Source organism: Staurois parvus, unplaced genomic scaffold (assembly GCF_062004578.1).
Source record: "Staurois parvus isolate SC_StPar_1 unplaced genomic scaffold, SC_StPar_1.0 ptg001288l, whole genome shotgun sequence".
Taxonomy (NCBI): domain Eukaryota; kingdom Metazoa; phylum Chordata; class Amphibia; order Anura; family Ranidae; genus Staurois; species Staurois parvus.
Genome location: NW_028319084.1, coordinates 812,657 through 824,933, shown reverse-complemented (window position 1 = coordinate 824,933; position 12,277 = coordinate 812,657). Strand labels below are relative to the sequence as shown.

At 51.6% G+C, this 12,277-nt stretch overlaps 1 protein-coding gene across 1 annotated transcript in view; it reads left to right on the top strand.

Annotated features, from left to right (window-relative positions):
* CUL9 (cullin 9) overlaps positions 1-2,875 on the top strand; it is a gene marked incomplete at its 5' end in the record, with an annotated part of 36,973 nt that extends 34,098 nt beyond the window's left edge. Inside the window, one exon of the mRNA XM_089660932.1 lies at positions 2,297-2,875. Coding sequence (XP_089517058.1) covers positions 2,297-2,504 — 208 coding nt within the window. The remainder of the gene's footprint in view (positions 1-2,296) is intronic.
* Positions 2,876-12,277: the final 9,402 nt, after the last annotated feature.

Here is a 12,277-nt window from a genome sequence, read left to right as displayed (position 1 = left end):
TCGCTCCCCTCTGTCCTCGCTCCCTCCGTCTGCTCGCTCCCCTCTGTCCTCGCTCCCTCCGTCTGCTCGCTCCCCTCTGTCCTCGCTCCCTCCCCTCTGCTCGCTCCCCTCTGTCCTCGCTCCCCTCTGTCCTCGCTCCCTCCCCTCTGTCCTCGCTCCCCTCTGTCCTCGCTCCCTCCCCTCTGTCCTCGCTCCCTCCGTCTGCTCCCTCCCCTCTGTCCTCGCTCCCTCCGTCTGCTCGCTCCCCTCTGTCCTCGCTCCCTCCCCTCTGTCCTCGCTCCCTCCCCTCTGTCCTCGCTCCCTCCCCTCTGTCCTCGCTCCCTCCCCTCTGTCCTCGCTCCCTCCCCTCTGTCCTCGCTCCCTCCCCTCTGTCCTCGCTCCCTCCCCTCTGTCCTCGCTCCCTCCGTCTGCTCCCTCCCCTCTGTCCTCGCTCCCTCCGTCTGCTCGCTCCCCTCTGTCCTCGCTCCCTCCGTCTGCTCGCTCCCCTCTGTCCTCGCTCCCTCCGTCTGCTCGCTCCCCTCTGTCCTCGCTCCCTCCCCTCTGTCCTCGCTCCCTCCCCTCTGTCCTCGCTCCCTCCCCTCTGTCCTCGCTCCCTCCCCTCTGTCCTCGCTCCCTCCCCTCTGTCCTCGCTCCCTCCCCTCTGTCCTCGCTCCCTCCCCTCTGTCCTCGCTCCCTCCGTCTGCTCGCTCCCCTCTGTCCTCGCTCCCTCCGTCTGCTCGCTCCCCTCTGTCCTCGCTCCCTCCGTCTGCTCGCTCCCCTCTGTCCTCGCTCCCTCCGTCTGCTCGCTCCCCTCTGTCCTCGCTCCCTCCCCTCTGCTCGCTCCCCTCTGTCCTCGCTCCCCTCTGTCCTCGCTCCCTCCCCTCTGTCCTCGCTCCCCTCTGTCTGCTCCATCCCCTCTGTCCTCGCTCCCTCCGTCTGCTCGCTCCCCTCTGTCCTCGCTCCCTCCCCTCTGTCCTCGCTCCCTCCCCTCTGTCCTCGCTCCCTCCCCTCTGTCCTCGCTCCCTCCCCTCTGTCCTCGCTCCCTCCCCTCTGTCCTCGCTCCCTCCCCTCTGTCCTCGCTCCCTCCCCTCTGTCCTCGCTCCCTCCCCTCTGTCCTCGCTCCCTCCCCTCTGTCCTCGCTCCCTCCGTCTGCTCCCTCCCCTCTGTCCTCGCTCCCTCCGTCTGCTCGCTCCCCTCTGTCCTCGCTCCCTCCGTCTGCTCGCTCCCCTCTGTCCTCGCTCCCTCCGTCTGCTCGCTCCCCTCTGTCCTCGCTCCCTCCGTCTGCTCGCTCCCCTCTGTCCTCGCTCCCTCCCCTCTGCTCGCTCCCCTCTGTCCTCGCTCCCCTCTGTCCTCGCTCCCTCCCCTCTGTCCTCGCTCCCCTCTGTCCTCGCTCCCTCCCCTCTGTCCTCGCTCCCTCCGTCTGCTCCCTCCCCTCTGTCCTCGCTCCCTCCGTCTGCTCGCTCCCCTCTGTCCTCGCTCCCTCCCCTCTGTCCTCGCTCCCTCCCCTCTGTCCTCGCTCCCTCCCCTCTGTCCTCGCTCCCTCCCCTCTGTCCTCGCTCCCTCCCCTCTGTCCTCGCTCCCTCCCCTCTGTCCTCGCTCCCTCCCCTCTGTCCTCGCTCCCTCCGTCTGCTCCCTCCCCTCTGTCCTCGCTCCCTCCGTCTGCTCGCTCCCCTCTGTCCTCGCTCCCTCCGTCTGCTCGCTCCCCTCTGTCCTCGCTCCCTCCGTCTGCTCGCTCCCCTCTGTCCTCGCTCCCTCCCCTCTGTCCTCGCTCCCTCCCCTCTGTCCTCGCTCCCTCCCCTCTGTCCTCCCTTCGTCTGCTCGCTCCCCTCTGTCCTCTCTCCCTTCATCTACCCATTCTTCTTCCTACTCCTTTTTAATAACTTGTCACTATTTTCTCTCCCTCTATAACTTGTTAAATCTTCTCTCCTTTTTTTTTTTCACTTCTTCATCCTCGTGCTCTTCTTCTTCTCACTTTTCTGTCTTCTTGCTCCTTTCTTCTATTTGCTCATCTCTCTTGCTTGCTCCCTTTTACTCTCTGGTAGATTTCTACTCAAGCTCCTCCATAATGATTCCAGCTGGACTCAAATGGTTACGTTTTGTTTTTGATTTTTTTTTTTTTTCTTGTGTTGTGGGTATAAGGGAATGTGATTGGTGGATGTGGGGACTGTTTGTAGGGATAGGAATGGCTAATTATTCTGCTGGCCTCTAGTAGATAAGCTGCTTCTAATGTAACATCAGCTGGTGTTACCGCAGATGAAGATTGTACTTCTGCCACCTGCGGGGAAGACCCATCACGTATTCCATATTGCCCTTTTAGCACTATGGATGGAGCCTCTGATTCTGGGGATACTGCAGGTGAACAGGAAGATGAGGACGACGACGACGAGTATGTTCCTGAATGGCATGAGGACTATGATGACGACCTAGATGAAGATGAATTCTCATATGATGAAGATGATGAAGATGAGAACCTGGAACCCGATTCCTTTATATTTGAGGATTACGATGGAGATGCATATGAATAATCCAAACACCCGCTCCTCCCGATTCTTTGTCCGGAGTTGTCATTCATGTCCAGCAGGGTGTCACGCTCTCCCCACTTCCCCTTCATGTGCCTCAGTTATTTCCTTGGGAATGCCGTTAATTACCAGTAATTCACTGATAGACTACAGGCCCAGCCATCCTGACGGGACTGCAATTATATATATGTTTATATTTATAATTAAGAGTTATTTTTTATTATGGTTAATCCTGTTTAATTTCCAATCACATTGTGACCCCTCCCCAGCATAATCTATAGGCTGGGAGTTGGCGCCTCTGGCGGGTGAATTGAGGCAATGCAGCTGGGAGCTACTGCAGCTCGTTTATTAAAGTTACAGCTAAGCTGTTGTCCCTGCTTGTGTCTGGTTTTATTTCCTCCCAAAATCATTTTGACTCCATTTTATTTTCAATTCTTTTGAGAACAGAGGTCGTTGAAACGTAGATGGCCCAGGTCAAATTAAGTAGCAACTTGACAATAGCTGACTAATTTGCATACAAAATAATTTTTATATATTTCTTGGGAACATGCTGTATACGTCTTTTATATGGTATACTGTTTTAGTGAACAGCTGATTTTTTTTTTTTTTCTCAAATAGACTAATGTACAAAATGGTAAAGTGTATATGGTCAAAATGTAAACTACATTGACTTCCACATTGAATTTCAGTTATTTGTAGCCTACTTCTATTACTCTAAGGCAGAGGTGTCAAACACCACTTCATTGGGGGCATCAGCAGTGTGGTTGCTCTGAAAAGGGCAGTTGTATCTGTAAGGGGTGTGCTAGGCGCGCGGAGTTCAGGATTCTGGGGCACGCTAGGCGCGTGGAGTGCTGGGTTCTGGGGCGCGCCAGTCGCGTGGAGTGCTGGGTTCTGGGGCGCGCCAGGCGCGTGGAGTGCTGGGTTCTGGGGCGCGCCAGGCGCGTGGAGTGCTGGGTTCTGGGGCGCGCCAGGCGCGTGGAGTGCAGGGTTCTGGGACGCGCCAGGCGCGTGGAGTGCCGGGTTCTGGGGCGCGCCAGGCGCGTGGAGTGCCGGGTTCTGGGGCATGTGGAGTGCAGGGTTCTGGGGCGCACTAGGCGCGTGGAGTGCAGGGTTCTGGGGCACGCTAGGCACATCAAATGCAGGATTCTGGGGCGCGCTAGGCGTGTGGAGTGCAGGGCTCTGGGGCGCGCCAGGCACGTGGAGTGCAGGGTTCTGGGGCGCACTAGGCGCGTGGAGTGCAGGGTTCTGGGGCGCACTAGGCGCGTGGAGTGCAGGGTTCTGGGGCGCGCTAGGCACATCAAATGCAGGATTCTGGGGCGCGCCAGGCGCGTGGAGTGCAGGGCTCTGGGGCGCGCCAGGCGCGTGGAGTGCAGGGCTCTGGGGCGCGCCAGGCGCGTGGAGTGCAGGGCTCTGGGGCGCGCCAGGCGCGTGGAGTGCAGGGCTCTGGGGCGCGCCAGGCGCGTGGAGTGCAGGGCTCTGGGGCGCGCCAGGCGCGTGGAGTGCAGGGCTCTGGGGCGCGCCAGGCACGTGGAGTGCAGGGTTCTGGGGCGTGCTAGGCACGGACATCTCTCTGCACATGGCGTGAACAAGCCTAAAATATTCTATGCATGTCAAACGTGTGCATTTTTTTTTTCCAGTTTCAGTGCATGTGTGGTATGAATGAGATCTAAATGACCTTTGAAGTTTGAAAACTTTTTTTTTTTCATATTTCCGTAAATTCTGTGGCATGTAGTCACTATGCCTTGTGAGTAGACACTGCTGTATTACATGTTTCACAGAGCCCACCTGCTGAACTTCAGGGGGAGGAGTTTCAGGAGGTGGAGTCAGTACAGAAATCACTGCTTGCAGGCAGCAAGGTACCATGGGATATATAGTCCTTAGAAACTGAAGCCCCAAAGCATACAGCAAATCCAGGAAGTTGTGAAAAGAGATGGCACAGGGTGAGCTCAGGGGGGACTGCACCCGCATGGCTGCCATATTGGGACACTGTGAGCATCTGTGCTACCACGTGTTCAAATCGATAACAATGGAATGTTGGCATGCAACACCTGTGCATCCCTGTGCCAGAAAAACATGGCCCTGCATGTCATCACTCCATGTGAATGAGGCCTTACAGTTTAGAATTACCTGCTGTATATTTTAATTAGAAGGCTTGCAGGGGGCCAAGGTTCTGTTATGAGCATTGAAAGTAAATCTGATCTATACCGATTGTTTAACCGCTTGCCCTCCAGAGGTTTGCGCGGTCATGCAACGCTGCACCCAAATGAAATTTACGTCTTTTTTTTTCCCCCACGAACAGAGCTTTCTTTTGGTATTTCGGTGGTATTTGATTGCCTGTGTTTTTTTTTTTTTTTTTTTTTTTTTTTTTTTTTTTTTTTCTGCACTATATATAAAAAAAAAAACAATTTTGGGGGAAAAAAAATATTTTTGAATTTTTGGTATTAAACATATCCAGTAAAAAATCAAATTGTCAACTTTAGGCCAAAATGTATTCTATTCCTTGTCTTTGCTAAAAAAAATCCCAATACGTGTAAATTAATTGGCTTACATGAAAGTTATAGCGTTTACGAATGACGATGTCTATACTGGGCTTTTTTCCCCCTCCCCCTCTCTTAGGAAAGCACCTTGAGAGACTTTGGCTCCTCCCCACCTGAGGAAACAGCTCAGATCTGGGAGATGGGGGGGGGGGAAGAGACGTCGGCTTCCGGCCACATCTGGTGCTGAAGGCTGCATCCTTCAGAGGCAGGTGCCACAGGGCTTCAAGGCAGACCACCACCACCTTGGGCCATGGCCGGAGCAGAGGCACTGGGACCAGGTGATGCACATACCAGCAAGCCTCAGGTGGCTTAGAGGAGCTTTTATTCCCTCTGATTGGCCCCTAGCTCCAGGGGGTGTCCTCAGCCCTTCTGGTGGTTGAAGGGACTAGAGCAGGGGGTCTCTGTTTAGGAGATTCCCACACCCTGCCAGGGTGGGAGGCCAGCCTTGTCTATGGTTAATGGGAGTCCCATTGCTGTGTGCTGTTTGCAGGTGAAAGCCAGTGAGAACCCCAAGCCACATCACACGGCTAAAATCAAGTGCCCCTCATGCAGGGTGACCCTCAAAGACTTCTGGACGAAGGTGCTGTGTGCGTCTTGTATTGAGGGCCTGATCAGGGAGGAAGCTCCTTCCCAGGGGTACCTGGTTAAGTTAGGGAACTGGTGGCTACATTTGATTCCTTTTAGATCTCTGGTCGAGAATTTATCTATGCCTCAGACACTAACTCACTCCCCCCCCCCCCCCCCCCCCAACAAATCAAGGCTTTCACACAAACCAGTGGTTAGGTGGGGGGTCCAGGAACCAAGCCGGTGGAGGAGGACCCATCCCTGGACTTGGATTCCCAGGCAGGCTCTGAAGGGGAGGGTCCTTCGAGCGAGTCCAGAGGCGCCTCCAGATAAAAGTTGTCCCTGGAGGAGGTTGTTGACTTGCTTGGAGTCATTTATGCTACTTTGGATATCAGATGTATCAGGGAATGGAGGAACAAAAGCAGAGTTTTCCCTGTCCACGTTGTGCTAGTAGAATCCATAAAGAGGGAGTGGCAGGATCTGGAGAGAAAACCTTTCTTTGCTAAATCTCTCAAACGCAGGTTCCTGTTTGACGAGGATGTATATACGGTGTGGAATAAAAGCCTCAAGCTGGACACGGCCTTCTCTCAGGTAGCCAGGAAAATGGATTTTGCCTTTGAGGACATGGGGGGGGGGGTCTTGTCTGACACCATGGACAGAAGGGTGGATTCTCTTCTTAAAAAGTCCTGGGATCTCACACTATCCAACCTAAAGCTTGCCGTGGTCACTACAGTGGTAACTTGGAACATGGAATATTGGCTTGCACAGCTACAGGCCCATATTGTGGCAGGATCCCCGAAGGACAAGATACTAGCCTCCTTCCAGACCTTACTACAGGGGGTGGGCTATATTGCAGATGCCTCAGTGGAGTCAGTCAGGATGATGGCGAGGTCATTGGCCCTAACTTTGCCTTCAGAGCCCTGTGGCTTAAGACATGGCAGGGGGACACCGTCTCCAAGGTTAAACTCTGTGGCATCCCATTCACTGGGGATCTTCTTTTTGGCCTGAGTCTTGAGATGGTGCTGGCTTGCACCGCAGACAAGAAAAAGTCCTTTCCTCTTAAGAAAAATCTCCAGGCGCAGGGGGGAAATTTCGTCCCTAGAAGCTGGTACAAGCCATTAGGCCAGAGGTATAAAAAAGGCCTGGGGGCAAAATGGAAGAGGCAGGGGAGGAGCAATTTTCCATCATCCTGAGCAGCCCCAAAAATTGCAATGACTGTTCCCCCAGTGGGAGAAAGATTGGGGGGTCTTCCTCCCACAATGGGAAGCAGTGTCCTCCAGTCCCTTTATCCTGGGTATAGTGAGAAGGGGGTACTGCCTGGAATTTTGGAGACTGCTGCCACAGAGGTTATTAGTGACAGAGCTCCCAACATGTGCAGAGAAGACCTCGGCTCTACCCTCTTCTTTGCAGGAGTTGGGAGAGCAGAGGGTTTTCATCAGCGTCCCCTCTGCAGAGATCGGCAAGGGGTTTTATTCCCACATCTTTGTGGTCAGAAAGCCCTCAGGGAAGTACAGGATCATTCTGAACCTCAGGCCCTTTAACGACATCACAAAATACAAGAGATTACATATGGCTTCTTTTTTCTCAGTCAGGTCTTTTCTCTCCCCCCAACTGCTTTCTGGCCACAATAGACCTAAGGGACACCCACCTACACATTCCAATTGCAGATGCCTTTCATAAATGAATCAGGTTGGTGGTACAGGGCCCCAGGGGAATCCTTCACCTACAGTTCTGAGCCTTGCCCTTTGGGCTTTCCTCCTCGCCTAAGGGCAGTCTTGCTGGTGGTTTACCTGGACAAATCTCATGTTTGCAAACAGCTGACGCGGGACATAACCTTGGTGATAAGACAGATGGAGAGTTTAGGCTGACTAATAAACTTAGCCACGTCAAATTTGGTCCTGGCGCAAAGGATGGTGTATCTGGATTCCACCCTTCAGAAAACCTTTCTACCGCAGGAGAAAATCCTAAAGTTGGATAGGGGAATCAGGCAGCTGCTAGGGAACCAGGCTGTGTCCCTAAAAGAGTCCATGTCGATGTTGGGCCTGCTAACCTCAACCATCCCGGCAATGCAGTGGGCAGATTTGCATTTGCAGCCCCTCCAGCTGTTCATTCCAGGCGTGTGGGATCACTGGCAGGAGCCTTTGGACTCCTTGGTACAGATACCCCGTTATACATATTACCCATCTCCATGGAGGTTGCAACGGAGGTGAGCACCAGAGGTTGGGGAGGGCACCTAGAAGGGTCCGTTGCACAGGGTTCTTGGATACCAGAAGAGAGGGGCAGATCCTCGAACAGAAAACTCAAAGTTGTATTGCAGGCCCTTGTGGCCTTCCAGGAGCAGCTACATGGACAACACGTGCGGGCTCTCTCGGACAACTCCTCCGTCATGGCATATGTCAACAGACAGAGAGAGGGACTCTAAGCAAAACTCTGTGGTCCCTGGCCTCGAACTGCTCACCTGGGCCGAAACCAATGTAGCCTCCCTATCTGCCGTCCACCTGAAGGGGAATATAAACCAAATAGCAGACTTTCTCAGCAGAAGGCAGCTGAGGGAATCAGAATGGGTGCTCAGTTGGGAGATCTACTAAGCCATCATAGCAAAGTCCTGGTTTTCTTCTCCCTAAACCATTGGGATGAGGTGTTGGTAGTGGATGCACTAGCGCAGCAATGGGACTTTCCCCTGTGTTACGCCTTCCCCCCCAGTCTCCTTATGGCCAGCAGTTCTAAGAAAATTCAGATCCAAGTGAACTTCCCTGATCCTGATAACCCTGCACTGGCCCACACAGGCTTGGTTTTTGACCCTGGCCATCTACCTTCCTTGGATATTGCCATACCGAGATGACCTGCTTTCTCAGGGTCCGGTCCTTTCTCCCCAGGTAGACAAATGGAACCTAGTGGCCTGGTTTCTGAGGACCAGCTGCTGAGCATGGGGTTTTCAGCTAGGGTAGTATCCACCCTCCTAAATAGAAGAGAGGAGACCTGCTCAATCTACCTTAAGGTCTGGAAGCTCTTTAACAGATGGTGTGCTCGGCCTTCCTCAGAAACATATAGCTTAATTTCAGTCCTGGAATTCTTGCAGGTGGGGGCTGACAAGGGGCTAGCGGTGAGTACACTGAAAGGCCAAGTGTCGGCTCTTAGTGTATTCCTGGAGTATCCCTTAGCCAGGGATGAGCTGGTGGCAAGATTCTTCAAGTCCTTGACCAGACAAAAGCCAGTAAGAGAAAGGCACTTTCCAAAGTGGAATCTGACGATTGTGCTTAACCTCCCTGGCGGTATGATTATTTCAGATTTTTGGTGCTGAAAGTGGCAACTTTATTTTGCATGGAAATATGTAGTTTTTTTATTGTAGGCCTGTAATTTTTAGGAATAAGTCACTGAAATCTGTCCGAACAAGTCTAGTAAACATCCCGGGGAGGATAAAATTTGAAACACGAAATCATAAATTAATAAATAATCATAAAAAATAATATACTAATATTACATTTAATTCAATAATATCAAACCAAAAACACTGAAATGTGAAATATAGCACCAAGTTCGCACATCGCTGAGCAAAGTCGCAGAATTGTTTTCAGTGTCTGATGAGGAATTTCCCCCATGAATCATTATCACTCAATTCTGCAAGTGGTTCTGATTTACTATCGCTGTTCTCTAGCCGGTCTAAAACCACTTTTGACCTAAAGGGACGCTTTTTGGACGCCATGGACGTTTCTCAGTTTCCAGGCAGAAAGAACAGACAAAATGCAGGCAGGGCGCCGGACAAAGCACTCGAGACAAAATGTATGTGAAATGGGTTGAAACAGCAATGTTTTACTATGTAAAATTTGTTTGGAAAAAAATGAAATTTTTTAACATTTTCAAATTTCCCGCCGCTGGTGGCGGCGGCACCCGTACATCCCGACGTCACAGGGACTGGAACACAGAAGCCGGTATCGGCCGGGGACGCATCGTGGGAGCACAGGACAAGGTAAGCTCTGCAGGGACTCCCTATGCAGCGCCGCACGGTAAGCCCGAGTGTAGCTCGGGGTTACCGCTTTTGGTACTGACATTTTACCCCGAGCTACACTCGGAAATACCGCCAGGGAGGTTAATGTGCTGACAGGCCCTTCGTTTGAACCCCTGGATTCAAGTTCCCTCAAAATCCTGACCTTCATGATAGTATTCCTTGTAGTGGTTACTACAGCAAGGAGAGTGAGTTGGAAGCCTTATCAATTAGGGCCCCCTTCTTCCAGATTTTTGTGGATATGGTTATGTTTAGGACGGACCTGGCCTTCTTACCCAAGATGGCCTTGAGATTTCATCGAGACCAAGAAATTACTTTACCTTCATTTTGTTCTAACCTCTCGTGTGACCAAGAAAGGAAATTTCACACGTTGGATGTTAGATGTGTTCGCTTTAGTCCTATCTAAAGAAGATCAGGACAGCGCCAGAGCCCAGACCCCCGCTCAGGTGATTCCGCAAACTGGAGCATGAGATCCCGAATGGGATAGAAGAGCACATAGAGACAGACTAATCCACAACCCCAGGCTCAGCGGGCTATTTTCTTCTGTTATTAATTATATACCTGAGCAGTGGGGCTGGGTGGTCAGAAGATCAAGGAGCCAGGGTTTCTCAGGGGCCAAGTAGTGCTGCTAACAGCGTTTGTGCAATAAATGCTATTTGGTACTGTAAAAGTCATTGTAGAAGAACAAGGAGGACGGGTCTTCTGTAGGTGTGAGAATTTTGTATTTTCAACATTGAGTGGAAAACCTGCAGCTAATATGAAGAACAGATCCACTAAAGGTGGGGGTGGAAAAACCCTGCAATCCAACACAAATACTAGCACAATAAAGAAATAGTTGCCATTATAGGAAAAAAGGTCAGAGATACAATGTCCGGAGCAACAGGAAAGAAGCAGAAAGTGTGATGGGGAGCAGTCTAGATTGTCATTTGAAGTACAGGAAGAAAATCAGATTAAAGAATGTATAAACAATGACAGTGTAAATGATCAAAATGTCCTGAAACAACAGGGACTAATATCTCAAATCCCCACAAAAATAGAGATGGTGGAAATGTTTGCAAAACTGGAACTTTCTATGAAAAAATAAATGGCAGTGATTCATAACCCTAGGTCAGGGGTAGGCAACCTGCGGCTCTCTAGCTGTTGTGGAACTACATTTCCCATGAGCAATTGCAACATTACAAAACTGACAGTTACAGCTACAACTTGCAGAGGCATGATGGAGTCCAGCAACAGCTGGAGAGCTGCAGGTTGCCTACCCTTGCCTTAAGTTCACATCTTTGCGGGTGGTGCCGCTGCGGATCCGCACAAAAAATCTGCAGCCGCACCACCCGCACAGAGAAATGCGGACCCGCAGGCGGGTGCCATTAGTTCTAATGGCACGCCGCCCGCACTGGAAAACGCAACCGTACTGGGAACCGAGGTTCCCATGCAGGCTGTGGTTTCCAAAGTAGTGCAGGGACTTCTTTCCTGCTTGTCACGGGCACGGGAGTCCATTCAAATGAATGGGCTCTCGTGCCCGAGCAAAACGCGGCCCGCACGACTGCATAGATGTGAACCGGGGGTACGGATCTTGGACGAATGTTAACAAGGGTGGAAGAAGTGGAGGAGAAAACAGACACACAGGCTCAGCAGATCTGTGATCTAGAAATGCATTGGGAGGAGATGCGAAGGGAACAGAGGAAGCTGTCATTTAAACTGGAGAACCAAGAAAAGAGTGAAGAAATAATCTAAGGATTAGGGGCCTCCCTGAGGATACACAGGAAGAGGACCTCCATGAAAAAATAAAGGTGTTTAACCCATTGACAGGTAGACTAGCCCCAGATCCTCGGCATGTCTGATCGGGTGGAAAGACGGGAACTCAGCAAGGCCAAGACTGCCAGAAGAATTTAGCGAACTTTGTGAAAAATTAGAACTGCAGAATGTGGGAATTGTGGGGCGGTCGGAGGGGTCAAGTGAAAGTGTAAGATCAAAAAAAGTGAAGTGGCAGCCAGTAAATAAAAAAAAATAGACTAAATTGGGAAGTGGGGGGGGAGAGGGATAGGGGGTTCTGGGGGATGAATTGTCTTCCTCTTTCCTCCCCTTTTTTTTTTTTCTCTTCACTGTCTCTCCCCCTCCCCATCACCCGTGTTCCCAGCAGGTCTTTGGGGAAGATAAGTAGAGATGGCGGGGCGTTGGGAGGCCAAACAGGATATTTAACACTTAAACCCCATGCTGATAGCTGGGAGTCGGAGCCCATGTTCAGAGTGTTACCCCAAATCAGGAATCACTAGTGGGGGGAATTCCACGTCAGATTTCAGGGCAATATACAGGCCAAGGGGTTCTTAGTAATTTAGGTAAGGGTTAGAGTCGGCGGGGTGATGTGAGGAAGGTCCATGAGATGGGTAGTCTATATCGTTTTCCCTTTGAGCAAGAAAAAGAACAGAAATACTAGATGGCTAAGAGCACGATCAATTTTACGACATATAATGGGAAGGGTTTGAACTCTCCCACTAAAAAGACTTAACCCCTTCCTGTCCGGACACTTTCCCCCCCTTCCTGTCCGGACACTTTCCCCCCCTTCCAGGCCGGACACTTTCACCCCTTTCCTGACCCGGGCAATTTTCAGTTGTCAGCGCTATCACACTTTGAATGACAATTGCGCGGTCATGCAACACTGTACCCAAATGACTTTTTTA